Source organism: Trachypithecus francoisi, unplaced genomic scaffold (assembly GCF_009764315.1).
Source record: "Trachypithecus francoisi isolate TF-2019V2 unplaced genomic scaffold, Tfra_2.0 Lachesis_group11, whole genome shotgun sequence".
Classification (NCBI taxonomy): Eukaryota; Metazoa; Chordata; class Mammalia; order Primates; family Cercopithecidae; genus Trachypithecus; species Trachypithecus francoisi.
In genome coordinates, this window is record NW_022681456.1 from 33,221,112 (window position 1) to 33,236,806 (window position 15,695).

Below are 15,695 nucleotides of genomic sequence, written 5' to 3' on the forward strand. Positions count from 1 at the left end.
TACATAGTAGTGGAAGATTGACGGACACCTTCAGTACATCGTAATAAAGTATCATCTATACATGTACCAGCCTCTACCCTGGAAAAAACCTCATATATAGTTGGTTTAGTACCTGTTGTACAAATGTGTTTTGAATATTGTAGAAAGTGAGAGAGGCCTTCAGGATCTTACACATCTCTTGATCTTACTCGTGTCTTTCAGTTGATCTCTTTCTTAGCTTTATTTCCTACTTTTACTTCTTATAATGGAACTTACCTTGCACTTCTCTGCACTTTGCACATCTCTGTGTTCTTACTTGCCTTGTTATTTCTCATTGGAATTGCTCATCACTACGTGGATTTCATTCATCCTTCCATTGTTCTTTCAACTTTCTTCTTTATACTGACACTTTCTTTTTATTAATATTATTATTATACTTTAAGTTCTAAGGTACATGTGCACAACGTGCAGGTTTGTTACGTAGGTATACATGTGCCATGTTGGTTTGCTGCACCCATCAACTCGTCATTTACATTAGGTATTTCTCCTAACGCTATCCCTCCCCTAGCCCCCACCCTCCAACAGGCCCCGGTGTGTGATGTTCCCCGCCCTGTGTCCAGGTGATCACATTGTTCAGTTCCCACCTACAAGTGAGAACATGCAGTGTTTGGTTTTCTGTCCTTATGATAGTTTGCTTAGAATGATGGTTTCTAGCATCATCCATGTCCCTGCAAAGGACATGAACTCATCCTTTTTTACGGCTGCATAGTATTCTGTGGTGTATATGTGCCACATTTTCTTAATCCAGTCTATCATTGATGGACTTTTGGGTTGGTTCCAAGTCTTTGCTATTGTGAATAATGCTGCCAGAAGCTTACATGTGCATGTGTCTTTATAGTAGCATGATTTATAATCCTTTGGATATATACCCAGTAATGGGATCACTGGGTCAAATGGTAATTCTAATTCTAGATCCTTGAGGAATCACCACACTGTCTTCCACAATGGTTGAACTAATTTACACTCCCACAGTGTAAAAGCGTTCCTATTTCTCCACATCCTCTCCAGCATCTGTTGTTTCCTGACTTTTTAGTGATAGCCATTCTAACTGGCATGAGATGGTATCTCATTGTGGTTTTGATTTGCATTTCTCTGATGACCAGTGATGGTGAGCATTTTTTCATATGTCTGTTGGCTGCATAAACATCTTCTTTTGAGAAGTGTCTGTTCCTATCCTTTGCCCACTTTTTGATGGTGGTGTTTTTTTCTTGTAAATTTGTTTAAGTTCTTTGTAGTTTCTGAATATTAGCCCTTTGTCAGATGGATACATTGCAAAAATTATCTCCCATTCTGTAGGTTGCCTGTTCACTCTGATGGTAGTTTCTTTTGCTGTGCAGAAGCTCTTCAGTTTAATTAGATCCCATTTGTCAATTTTGGCTTTTGTTGCCATTGCTTTTGGTGTTTTAGTCATGAAGTATTTGCCCATGCCTGTGTCCTGAATGTTATTGCCTAGGTTTTCTAATTGGGTTTTTATGATTTTAGGTCTTACATTTAAGTCTTTAATCCATCTTCAGTTAATTTTTGTGTAAGGGGTAAGGAAGGGATACAGTTTCAGCTTTCTACATGTGGCTAGCCAGTTTTCCCAGCACCATTCATTAAATAGAGAATCCTTTCCCCATTTCTCGTTTTTGTCAGGTTTGTCAAAGATCAAATGGTTGTGGATGTGTGGTGTTATTTCTCAGGCCTCTGTTCTGTTCCACTGATCTGTGTATCTGTTTTGGTACCAGTAGCATGAGCATGCTGTTTTGGTTACTGTAGCCTTGTAGTATAGTTTGAAGTCAGGTAGCACGATGCCTCCCCCTTTGTTCTTTTGGCTTAGGATTGTCATGGCTCTGTGGGTTCTTTTCTGGTTCCATATGAAATTTAAAGTAGTTTTTTCCAATTCTGTGAAGAAAGTCAGTGGTAGCTTGATGGGGATAGCATTGACTCTATAAATTAACTTGGGCAGTATCGCCATTTTCATGATATTGATTCTTACTATCCATGAGCATGAAATATTCTTCCATTTATTTGTGTCCTCTTTTTTTTTTTTTTTTTTTTTTTTGAGACGGAGTCTCACTCTAGCTGGGACTACAGGCGCCCGCCACCTTGTCCGGCTAATTTTTTGTATATTTAGTAGAGATGGGGTTTCACCATGTTAGCCAGGGTGGTCTTGATCTCCCGACCTCGTGATCCGCCCTCCTCGGCCTCCCATTGTGTCCTGTTTTATTTCATTGAGCAGTGGTTTGTAGTTCTCCTTGAAGAGGTCCTTCACATCCCTTTAAGTTGTATTTCTAGGTATTTTATTTTCTTTTTAGTAATTGTGAGTGGGAGTTCACTCATGATTTGGCTCTCTGTTTGTCTGTTAATGGTGTATAGAAATGCTTGTGATTTTTGCACATTGATTTTGTATCCTGAGGCTGTGCTGAAGTTGCTTATCAGCTTAAGGAGATTTTGGTTTGAGACGATGCGGTTTTCTAAATATACAATCATGTCATCTGCAAACAGAGACAATTTGGCTTCCTCTTTTCCTACTTGAATCTTTCTCTTGCCTGATTGCCCTGGCCAGAGCCTCCAATACTGTGTTGAATAGGAGTGATGAGAGAGGGCATCCTTGTATAGTGACACTTTCTTTATAATCTGATGTGAGTTCTTCCACTTCTTTTGGCACTTTTTATACTGTTAGTTACTTGCGGTATATTGTCTGTGTACTTAGTTCACCTTTAATGTTAGTATCCCCACTCTAACAAAATTTTTAAGGTCGCTAATGTAAGGTCTGTGTCGTTTAAGGTAGTGAGTAGTGGAAAGAGCATGAGTCAGTAGATCTATGTGTTCTGGGCTTCACTGTTTTAGTAGCTGGTTGAAAGAATGACATGTACATCTGTTTCATCTCCTATCAAAAACCTCATGAAATGACAGAAAACATGTCAACTAAAGAATAAAGTTATTAACAGTGCTACAGAAGAAAGGAGAGGACAATTACAGATGTAGGAACAGTTTGTGGGAGACTCTGAAAGAGTCCTGTCCTCTGTAGTTTGGGAACAAGTGGAGACAGACATAGGAGAAAGGCCAACGAAGATCAAAATGGTAGCTCTATTACTGATAATTGCTCAGGTGGAGAGTATAGCTTAGGTCTGTGAGAAGACTCTGCCTGGCTCTCTTTCCCAAATCTTTTAGCTCCCAAAAATTCAGGTCTGTCTTGTGAAAAAAAGAAAAGAAAAGAAAAGAATGCACCCTCTTGGCAGGAGGTACAGCAGGTACCAGAGCAAGAGACTGAACTACATATATATAGTTCTTTAAAAACAAAAACAAAAAAACATCAATCAAATAAATCATACCTTCTTCCCTGGGAAGCAGTGAGAAACAGGACCAAAAGAATCCAAGAGGACCACACGACTGAAGTTCCTCCTCAAAAATAGGAGGAATCTCCCCAACAAGATACTGAGGTTAGAATGAGCCCCTGAGGCAACAGCATGAATAATATGGACATTCCTTTTTGGGATCCTCTCCTGTGCCTGTGCCCAGTAGTAGGCTTCAGTAGGGTTTGCATATAGACTAAAATATTGAGGGTAGATTATGCAGCTGCTAAGCCCCCAGGAAGGGAACGATTCCCTATCCAGTTAACATACTTGGTGTATCTCACCCAATAGAGCAGCCTTTCCTTTCCCATAGTCACTAGAGGTTGGCTATGGCAAATAGAAACAGCATTCACAGGCAAGAAAATGGGATAAACATAAACAAGAAAGTAGGAAAATACAAGATACTCAACAATTCTGAAACATTTGAAATCAGTAATCTCTGAAACATTTGAAAATAGCAGTACTAATCAGCTTTTATAATTATAAACTAGAAATGCTCTCTAGCTGATTGAGTAGAAAAGGAGCTTGTTGAAAGATAATTGGAATGAATTGAATTGAGAGTCCAGAGATAAACTCTTACATTAATTGATCTTTGGCAAGTCTGGCAAAACAATTCAATGAGGGAAAGAACAGCCTTTTCACAAGTGGTGATGGAATGACTAGATAGCCACATGAAGGAAGCTGAACTTCTTCCTTATACAGGCATACTTTAAATATATTGCAGATTGGGTTTCAGACTGCCACAATAAAGTGAGTATCACAATAAAGCAAGTCATACAAATTTTTCGGTTTACCAGTGCATATGAAAGTCATGTTTACACTGTTATGTCTAAAAAATGTACATAGCTTAATTTAAAAATACTTGATTTCTATCTGGGCACGGTGGCTCACGCCTGTAATCTCAGCACTTTGGGAGGCTGAGGCGGATAGATCACCTAAGGTCTAGAGTTCAAGACCAGCCTAGCCAACATGGGAAACCCCTGTCTGCTAAAAATACAAAAATTTGCTGGGTATGTTGGTGCACATCTGTAGTCCCAGCTACTCGGGAGGCTGAGGCAGGAGAATCGCTTGAATCCAGGAGGCGGAGGTTACAGTGAGCCGAGATCGTGCCACTGCACTCCAGCCTGGACAACAGAGCAAGAATCCTTCTCAAAAAACAAACAAACTTGATTGCTAGAAAATGCTAATAATCATCTAAACCGTCAGTGAGTCATAATCTTTTTGCTTGTGCCTCAAGGTTGATGGCTGCTGACTGATGACAGCCATGGTTGCTGAAGGTTGGGGTGGCTGTGGCAGTTTCTTAAGACAACAGTGTTCAATTTTTCTGTTTTCTTTTGTTCCCTGTGCTTTGGTGTACTGTATAAGAATCCACGGCCAAATCTGAGGTCGTTATGATTTTCTCATGTTTTCTTTTAAGAATTTTATAGAATTGGCCGGGCACGGTGGCTCAAGCCTGTAATCCCAGCACTTTGGGAGGCCGAGACGGGCAGATCACGAGGTCAGGAGATCGAGACCATCCTGGCTAACACGGTGAAACCCTGTCTCTACTAAAAAAAATACAAAAATCTAGCCGGGCGAGGTGGCGGGTGCCTGTAGTCCCAGCTACTCGGTAGGCTGAGGCAGGAGAATGGTGTAAACCCGGGAGGCAGAGCTTGCAGTGAGCTGAGATCCGGCCACTGCACTCCAGCCCGGGCGACAGAGCGAGACTCCGTCTCAAAAAAAAAAAAGAATTTTATAGAATTATCCATTAAATTTAGCTCTTTAACTCAAATGTATCAATTTGAGTATGGGTAAGGATTAAAGACACATAGGTTTGTTTCTGGATTCTCAATTCTATTCCACTTGTTTGTATGTCTGTCTTTGATACTACCGCACTGTCTTGATTACCATCTTCCTTTAAAGTAAGTTTTAAAATTGGAACATGTGAGTCGTCCAACTTTATTGTACCTTTTCAAGATTTTCTTTGACTCTTTTGGGTCCCTTGCAATTCCATATGAGTTTTAAAGTCAGCTTGATAATTTCTACAAAGAAGCCAGCTCAACTTCTGATAGGGATTGTGTTAAAGCTGTAGATAAATTTGGGGAGTATTTCCATTAAATCTTCCAATCCATGAAGAGTGGGGATTTTTTCCATCTATTGAGATCTATTTCTTTCAACAATGTTTTATAGTTTTCACAGTATAGTAAGTTTTTTGCTTCTTTTGTTAAGTTTATTTGTATTCTTTTTGACAGTATTTTAAATGGAATTGTTTTCTTTCATCTGTGGATTCTTTATTACACATTATAGAAATGTAGTTTATTTTTGTGTATTGATTTTGTATCCTGCAACCTCACTGAACTTGATTAATTCCAGTAGTTTTTTAGTTGTTTCCTTAGTTTTTTTCTATACCCAAGATCATATCTAATAGAGATAATTTTACTTCTTCCTTTCCAATCTGAATGTCTTCTATTGTTTTTCTTGTCCAGTTGCCCTGGTTAGAACCTCTAAGACAGTGTTGAATAGAAGTGACAATAGCAGGCCGGGCGCGGTGGCTCACACCTGTAATCCCAGCACTTTGGGAAGCCAAGGCTGGCAGATCACCAGATCAAGAGATTGAGACCATCCTGGCCAACCTGGTGAAACCCCATCTTGCTGAAAATACAAAAATTAGCCGGGTACACCAGCTACTTGGGAAGCTGAGGCAGGAGAATCACTTGAACCTGGGAGATGGAGGTTGCAGTGAGCCGAGATTGTGCCACTGCACTCCAGTCTGGCAACAGAGCGAGACTCCGTCTCAAAAAAAAAAAAAAAAGTAACAATAGCAGACAGCCTTGTCTGGTTTCTGATTTTGGCCAACAGGAAAAGAGTCTAGTCTTTCACCATTAAGTATCATATTAGGTGTGGGACGTTTATACATGATGACCTATTAGATTGAGGAAGTTCCCTTCTATTTCTAATTTGGTGAGTGTTTTTATCATGAAAAGGTATTGGATTTTGTCAGATGCCTTTTCAGCATCTGTTGAGATGAACATGTGGCTTTTGCCTTTTGTTCTGTTGATGTATTACATTAGTTACTTTTTGGATGATAGATATATTTGCATTCCTGGGATAAATCCCAGTTGACCATGCTTTATAGTTATGTTTGTATGTTGCTGGGTTCGGTTTACTAACATTTTGTTGATGATTATGTCCATATTCATCAGCATATTGGTCTTAGTGTTCTTGTGTGTTTTTTGTTTGTTTTTGTCTAGATTTGATATCAGGGTAATACTGCCTTCATAGAAAGTTTGGGAATGCTCCTTCTGTTTTTTGGAAGAGTTTTTAAAGATTTGATATTATTCTTTAAATGTTTGATAGAATTCTCCAGTGAAGCCACCTGGGCCTGGGCTTTTCTTTGTGGGTAGTTTTATGATTACTGATTGTCTCTCTCAGCTATAGGTCTGTTGACATTGTCTTCTTGAGTATTTTGGGTAGTTACTGTCTTTCTAAGAATTTGTCTATTTCATGTAAGTTACATAGTTGTTTTTGTTGTTGTTTTTGAGACGGAGTCTGCATGATCTCAGCTCACAGCAACCTCCGCCTCCCGGGTTCAAGCAATTCTTCTGCCTCAGCCTCCTGAGTAGCTGGGACTACAAGTGCGCACCACCATGCCCGGGTTTTTTTTGTATTTTTAGTAGAGACGGGTTTCACCATGTTGGCCAGGCTGGTCTCGAACTCCTGACCTCAGGTGATCCACCCGTCTTGGCCTCGCAAAGTGCTGGGATTACAGGTGTGAGCCACTGTGCTTGCCCTAAGTTATCTAATTATTGACATACTGTTGTTTATAGTATTCCTTTATAGTATTTTATTTCTGTAAAGTGAGTAGTAATATCACTTCTTTTGTTTCAGAGTCTAGTAATTTCTTTTCCTTGGTCAATCTAACTAAAAGTTTATTAGTTAATCTAATAATAAGCCTTTAAATCAACCTTTAGTATAAAAACACAATTATGTAATTAACTTAGATGAAGTTGACAAATTCTTAGGAACAATTCTTAGGAAGAAATGTTTATTTAGTTGATCTTTTCAGAGAATAAGCTTTTGGTTTTATTGGTTGGTCTATCTCATACTGCTATCCTTATACTAATATATATAGATACTTAGCTTTAAATTAGATTTTCACAATTGAACTTTTAAAGATTTATCAAGTATTTGGAAATGTTATCTGAGCATGTTATTTGTTTGATCAGATTCTCACATGCTTAACACTGGAAATGATTTGAAAGAAAATGTCAAAAGCGATTCAGTGCTGCTGACCAGTGGAAAGTATGATCTGAAGAAACAATGCAGTGTCACTCAAGCCACTCAGACAAGCCCAGAGGTTCCTTGGCTTTCTCAGTCAGCTAACTTTCCTGAGTTCTCCTTTGACTTCACTAGAGAACAGGTAATGGGAAACCTAATTCATACTCAGCTTCAGCAATTAAATAACTAAGTATTAAGATACTAATAGTTAAAATGTTGTTTACTTATTTTATTAAAATGTACTGAGTGCTTGTTATTGTGCCCAGGTGCTTTGCTAGGTGCTATGGTTAGAGTATTGAGCAAAATAAAGAAAAAATTAATACCTTCTGCATTCTTCCAGTGCTCTCAGTATTTTTGTGATTTTTCCTTGTAGATTCTTTTTTATTTGAAAAAAATTTATATTCAAGTATACATGCTATATAATTTTACTTAATTGTTTAACAAAATTTTTTCATATTGCTGTATTTGCTTAATTTTTTTTAATGGTTGAGTAATATGGTTTTGGGTGTGCTATCATTTCTGAAACTTCCTATAAACATTTACTAACATTCAAGTTGCTTCTGAATTTTTTTTTTTTTTTTTTTTTGCCATTATAAAGAAACAAGATGTTCAGTAGAGTTTTAATCTATATGATGGAACCATAGAATGAGTTAATGCATCTGTTCAATGAGGATTTATTCAATGCCAGCTCTGAGCTAGGGATATAGAATTGAGCAGTAGATGATCCCTGACTATTGAAGAACTCAAAGTCTAGTGGGACGAGAGTGTTCAGTTGGTAGTCACAACATACTGTGTCAGATGCTATACTACAGTTGAAGAGAAGTATAGGAAACTACCTCACTTGGTCTATAAGGCAAGAATTCTTAAGCTAGATCTAGAAGAAGTTTGAGAACTATTTGAAATTAACTGCATATATTTTAATGTATCTATGTAATGCAGAAAGTTCTTAGTTTTATCATATCCCCATACTTAGGAATGGCTATATTTGCTCCAATATATTTGCTCTAATATGGCCATTCCTAATTATGAGGGAATGGCTCTAAGAGGATAAAATACTTGAACTAAGTCTTAAAAGGGTGGTGGGGGAGACATATTGGCCATCTAGATGAAAACGTCTGGCCAGGCGTGGTGACTTACACCTGTAATTCTAGCACTTTGGGAGGCCAAGGCGGGCAGATCACCTGAGGTTGAGAGTTCGAGACCAGCTTGACCAACATGGAGAAACCCTGTCTCTACTAAAAATACGAATATTAGCCGGGCATGGTGGCGCATGCCTGTAATCTCAGCTACTCAGGAAGCTAAGGCAGGAGAATCACTTGAACCCAGGAGGCAGAGGCTGCAGTGAGCTGAGATTGTGCCATTGCACTCCAGCCTGGGCAACAAGAGTGAAACTCCATCTCAAAAACAAAAAAGGAAAATGTCTGATGACACATTCAGAATTTGAGTCTGGAGCTCAGGAGAGAAGTTTGTGCTAGGTGAGTCTATTTATGATAGTTGGAGCCATGAGAGATAAGATCATCCAAGAAAGTGACTCAGGACAAGAGAAGACGACTGAGCAATGGAACTAACAGAATGTCAAATTTTAAGACTTCTTAAAAAGTAGAAGAAAAGATGAAAAGGGCATACATAGGTTGAAGGGGATATATGAAATAGTTGTGGCATAAAAGCCAAAAAAGGAGAGAGGCTGAGAAAGTAGGGGTCTAAATGTCTGAATGTCTAGAGCCATAGAGAGGTCCAGGAAAATTCATATGAAATGAAGTCACTATTAGACTTGGAAATTAGGAGTTAGTGTTTTGTATTGCTGGGTCGAAACATGGGAACATTTTTTAAGTGCTTGATGTATATTTCCAAATATTGTCTCAAAGCAATTTTCAGCTTAAGTGCACTCTTACCAGCATTGGGCATTTTTACCACCCCAAGTGTCATTCCTTTGGATACTATATAAATAGTCTGTATTTCCTGAAATGATTAAATTATCTTATCCCCCCCCCCCATTTATTATTTCAGCTCATGGAAGAGAATGAATCTCTTAAACAGGAACTGGCTAAAGCTAAAATGGCTCTTGCAGAGGCTCACTTGGAAAAAGATGCTCTTCTTCATCATATAAAGAAGATGACAGTTGAATAGCAGGAGTGGCAGTCAAAACTGAAATTATAGCTGTGGAGTAGGAAGGTTATATTTATAATGTGGATGTTACCAGTTAGGGGAAGAGTTTTATTTTCATGAAAAGACAATAAAGCAAAATGGAATGTGATGAAGTGATGACTGTTTCAAAGCCAGTTTAGAAAGTATTAGGTACGGGCATTACAATCTTTTGGTTGTTTTGTGTTTTGGGGCTTAGCCCTCTTTTAAACTGTTGTGATCTAGGGAAGTCAACACATAGTGTAAAATAATTACATGTCTATTGAAAAGAAGATGTCATTTCCTAATTTTGATATCTCATTGTAGGCATTTTTTTAAATGAAAAAGGAAAACTTCTTGTGTTCACACAGATTGCTGAATTGATTTCTCAATATTTGTTAATAATTTACTATTATTTACAAAGATGCAAATGCTTTTATGACTAATGTAAAGTGAAAAGAGGCTTACATTTTAAATATTATTAAAATTATGTACTTATATCTATAATTTAATTACTGTAAAAAGTCCAATCAGATTAATAAATTATATAATTAATGGGTTTGGAAAATCATCAGCCTACTGAACTTATAAAATATCTTGAAAATGTGAAAAAAATCATTTTAAATAATGGGTACATTGTATAAGTGGAATAATTTTCAACAAAAAGATGGTACAAATGCAAAAGTAAAAAGCACAAACTGTACAAAAGCAAAATATTAGAGTATATGACCAAGTGATTTAAAAAGCATTACTTGTACATTCCTTTAAACATTTGTTGTTAGAAGTAAAATAGTAATTTATCCTGCTAAATTTGGCACCATTTGTAACTATAAAAATTTTGATTAATACTATTTATATTAATTTCTTTACCTTCATTTTTCTCTTTAAGAAGTTGATTGTTTTTGGAAAATTTTTTTTCCTTGCACATAAGACAATTTCATACCATTCTTACAGTATCATATTAGGTGGGTGTTTGCACATACTGAATTTATAAAGCTAGTTTTGATTAAAGCTCTATGTGAGATATATATATATATACATACACAAGTCTTCTATAATAAGAGTCATTGGTAAGTTTTGAATTCTATTTTGTTAGGAATTAAGGTTGAAATCAACATGAAAGAAAATCATGCATTATAAAATAAAAGTACATAAGTGTTAAGAAACAGAGACTTTTAAAGATTTAAAATATATTTCTGATAGAACTAAGCTAAGTGGTGTCTATTTTAAAATTCACATTCTTAAACATAAATCTCTCCAAGATAGAACATGAAATAGCTGGACTACTCTTTCTTTAAGATACTTGAAAATTTTAAACCACATTGCGACACTTTATGGTGCTTTGCGTGTTTGGCATGACATACATAGTGGTCCTTGTATGTAAGTGCTTGGGAAATACATATTTCATTTACATTAAATTTTGGAGTGATTTAGGGCTTTATTGAAAACAATACCGGCCTTTCCTCCCCCCACCCCAAACATCCATTTTCATTTACGTTATTTAAAATATACAGGCACTGTTTTGGGTACTAAGGATACAGCCAAGAACAAATTGATAATAGTTTACCTCAGAGTATTAAAAAAATCATAATAAGTCATGTTAATCTAAAATTGATAGCCTTAGATTAAATGTGCAGAGGTCTAATTAAAGATGTAAAATGTATAGCGTATGTCCTTAGAAGAAAACATTTGATTTTTAAGTATACATTTGGCAAAAACAGTCTGTTATGGAAAAGAAGTATTGATGGGACATAAACTTCTTCAGAGCTAACATTGTTTCTCTAGATTCATCTATATAAATTTAAATTTTTCTATGTTTTTCTTTTTTGTGTGTGATGAAATTTCGCTCTCATTGCCCAGGCTGGAGTACAATGGCGTGATCTCAGCTCACCGCAACCTCCGCCTTGTGGGTTCAAATGATTCTCCTGTCTCAACCTCCTGAGGAACTGGGATTACAAGCACCTGCCACTACGCCTAGCTGATTTTTGGTATTTTTAGTAGAGACGGGGTTTCACCACGTTGGCCAGGCTGGTCTTGAACTCCTAACCCCCGGTGATCTGCCCGCCTCGGCCTCCCAAAGTGCTGGGATTACAGACGTGAGCCACTGTACCTGGCCTCTGTCGTATATTATAATTGCTTATTGTTATAGAAGCTGAATGTTTTACTTACTACTTTTAAATTTATTTGGTCTTCCCAAGGAAATCATACAAACAGTAGATATTATGATAATCTGAGCATTCTATGTGCTTAGTTGGATTTTTTTCTTATAAAGAATACTATTTTTATAGATGTTTAAAATTCATAAAACACTGTATTCTGAGAGGTAGGTATTATTCAAATGTTAGAAATTTTTTTTTAAAAAATGCCCTAAGGCTTAGAAAGGACAAATGACTGAAATCACAATTAGTAATCTGGTCTTTGGACTTAAAGCCTAGTTATATGCTTTTATTATAGCTTAGTCATTAATTCACACATTTTCCCTTATCTTTTTTATCTTTTAAAGATGACCATAAAACTTTAAATTGTGTATGTACGTCTATGTATGAGGTATATGTTACCATGTTTGTGTTATTCAAACTACCTAAAAGATAGGATGATTTTTGTTTAAGTGAACCCCAAACTATTTAGCAGTGTGAGAAATACAGGAAAACCTGACAATTGACTTACCAGGGTTGCCCTTTTTTTAAGTTACCATAATTTAGATATAAAGTTGTCATGTCCTGAAATTTAAAAAAGAAATCTCTAGCTGAGAGATGTTAGTGATCATGAGATGAGAATGGTAATTGTGCTTTGCTTTTTATTTTTATTTTTTGTTTACTTTTGAGTTTTTTGGAGTTTTTTCCTATATTTTAATTGAGAAGTAAAACATATATATTTATGGTGTACAGCATGATGTCGCGATACATGTATACATTATGGAATGGCTAAATCAAGCTGTGTAACGTGTTACCTCACAAACTTTTTTTGAAGCGAGAACGCTTAAAATTTTGTAACAATTTTCAAGTATACAATATATTGTTATTAACTGTAATCAAGTGATGTACAGTAGATCTCCTGAACTTATATTTACTAAATGCAATTTCGTGTTCTTTTACAAACATCTCCCCATTTCCGCATCCCCCAGCCTCTGATAACCAGAATTTTACTCTCCATCCCACACAGTTGACTTTTTGCACTCCATGAGTGAGATCAGGTAGCATTTGGCATGTCTTTCTGTGCCTGGCTTGTTTCACTTAACACAGTGGTCCACCATGTAGCTGGGACCACAGGTGTGTGCCACTACACCCAGGTTTATCCATGTTGTCAGAAATGACAGGATTTCCTTTTTTATTTTTTTAGGTTGAATGGTATTCTCTTGTGTATATTTTCCACATATTGCTTTATCCATTCATCCGTTGATGGACAATTAAGTTGATTCTGTATCTTGGCTATTGAGTAACGCTGCAGTGAACGTGGGATTGCAGATGTCTCTTCCACATACTGATTTCATTTCCTTTGAACATATATGAAGTAGTGGGATTGGTGGCTCATATGGTAGTTGTATTTTTTAATGTTTTGAGGACCCTCCATACTGTTTTCCATAATGGCTATAATTACATTGCCACCAACAGTGTACAGAGCTTTTCTTTCCTTTTCTCTGCATCCTCTCCAACACTTCTCTTTTGTGTTTTTGATAATAGTCATTCTAACAAGTATGATTACAGTAGCTTTGTAGTAGGTTTTCTGTGCTGTGCTTTTAAATTTCATGTATGTAAAAAACATTGGGTATTTTGAATGTTTTTCTTTTCTTACCTTATCCTAGAACTTGAGGCTGGGCACAGTGGCTCATCCCTGTAATTTCAGCACTTTGGGAGGCCAAGTTGGGCAGATCACTTGAGGTCAGGAGTTCGAGACCAGCCTGGCCAACATGGTGAAACCCCGTTTCTACTAAAAATACAAAAATTAGCCAGATGCCCTAGTGCACACCTGTAGTCCCAGCCAATCATTAGGCTGAGGCACGAGAATTGCTTGAACCCAGGAGGCCGAGGCTGCCATGAGCCAAGATCGTGCCACTGCCCTCTAACCTGGGCAACACAGTGAGACTCCATCTCAAAAAAAAAGAACTTGGAAATGCCCCCATATATACTAGTTGTGGTGAAGCATTATTTCTAGTTAAGTCGTATAAGAATGACTGTATGACCAAAGGCAAATATATGTGGAAGAAAAACCAGGAATTCTTCTGTGGGTTTTTATTCAATACATGTCAGTAGGGGAGTTATACCCCCTTTTTAACAAGTGTGTGTTAACCTACAGTCTAATCGAGGCATCTTATCCCAGTGAATGCCACCACCATTCCCCCTGTTCCCAAACTGGTAACATGGAAATCATCTTAAGACATCTTCCTCTCCCTATCACTTCTTCAAGTCCTGTCATTTTTACCTTTAAACATCTCTCAAATGTGTCTACTTCACTTCTCACCACTCCCTAATCTAAGCTACCATCAGTACCTTTTGTATGCATAACTGCCGTTGTCTCCTAATTGTTCTTCCTGCAGCAACTCTGGCCCTTCCTATATTTACTCTACTGCAGGCAGAATTCTTTTTGTTCAAAGTTCAAATTTAATCCAGACAACCCACCTACCTACCCCCAGTTGCACCCCAGCTTAAAACACTTGAGTGGCTTTTTATTGTCCTTAATGATGGAAATATTTTATGTGACCAAATATATTTGACGTATGAGGTCAGATATATTAGGGCCACTATCTAAAGCATAGTTCCAAGGATTAAAATAGTTACTGTCTCAGATTAAAACAGTGGCTGGCACATCACCTAAAAAACACTCAATAGAGGTTACCTATTCTTGTTGCCACTTAGCCTCATATGTACCATGTTTTACTCAATACCTTCATTGTCCTTCAAGTATTTGGAATGAGAATTACAGTGCTTCATTCAGCATAAGACTTTTGTTCATGCTGTTTCTTTGACCTGAAATATCTATCTCTTCCCATTGCCTAATTAATTCCTATTTGTCTTTCAGATCTTAGTTCATCACTTCCTCAGGGAAACATTCCCTAATTTCTGTCACAGAGTAAGAGCCGCTGTTATACATCTCACCTGACCACATACCTCTACTTAGCATTTAACACGTGTAATTTTGTATGTATTGGTTTAATGTCAGAACTACTAGATTGTAAACTCCATGAGGACAGGAATTTTGTTTCTGTCATTGTCATCGTTCAACTTTGTATTCTTTATGCCTCATACAGTGCCTGGCACATAGTAGGTGCTCAATAACTTTACTGAAAGAATAAAATGGATGAGGTATCAAGGATGTTTTTCAGATATCAAATTCTTCCTTTCAGTTTGATTGGAGATGGAACGCAGAAAACTAGTTGCTGTTAATTATTAAAAGGGGGGCCAACTTCTTGAATCCAAAGGGAAAAAAAGATGGGAGCATGGAGTGGGAATTTTGCCATACTATGGGCTTCTGGATTTTGAATATGTCAACTTATAGTTGATTTATCACAAAACAAAATTAGCATATCACTTCATGGTACTACAATGTCAGAATGTCATCTGGCTTTATAACATATGATGTGGCTGTTGAGATCTGCCAGTATTCTCAGCTAAACAGATGGAAATAAGTCCAAAAGAGTAGTGGGTGAAGTAGTTTCTCCTTGAGAAATTGACTAATACTCACAATTTCAGTTGTGCCTAATTCCTTGAGGTGTAAACAATCTCCTTTTAGTCTGTACTTTGAAGTGCTATAGAAAGTAAATTTTGAGCTATGTTTCAATTTTCATTTTAGAATATATAAAATACCAAAAGGTATTCTAATACACAGTATATAGAAACAATAAAGCAGTAGTGTTTTTAAAATGCAAATTTCATTAAATTATAATACTTGATTTTTTTTTTTTTTTTGGGAGACAGGATCTTGCCTTGTCACCCAGGCTGGAGT

At 37.0% G+C, this 15,695-nt stretch overlaps 1 protein-coding gene across 2 annotated transcripts in view; it reads left to right on the forward strand.

Moving 5' to 3' along the window:
• The window catches only part of UHRF1BP1L (UHRF1 binding protein 1 like), a 116,009-nt gene extending 100,947 nt beyond the window's left edge, over positions 1-15,062 (forward strand). The window contains exons 21-22 of one of the 2 annotated variants that reach the window (XM_033220931.1): positions 7,583-7,776; positions 9,642-10,343. In XM_033220931.1, coding sequence (XP_033076822.1) covers positions 7,583-7,776; positions 9,642-9,761 — 314 coding nt within the window. In that variant the 3' untranslated portion in view covers positions 9,762-10,343. Of the gene's footprint in view, positions 1-7,582; positions 7,777-9,641 lie in introns of both variants that reach the window. The other variant, XM_033220930.1, reaches the window with a different exon arrangement.
• The last annotated feature ends 633 nt before the right edge of the window (positions 15,063-15,695 follow it).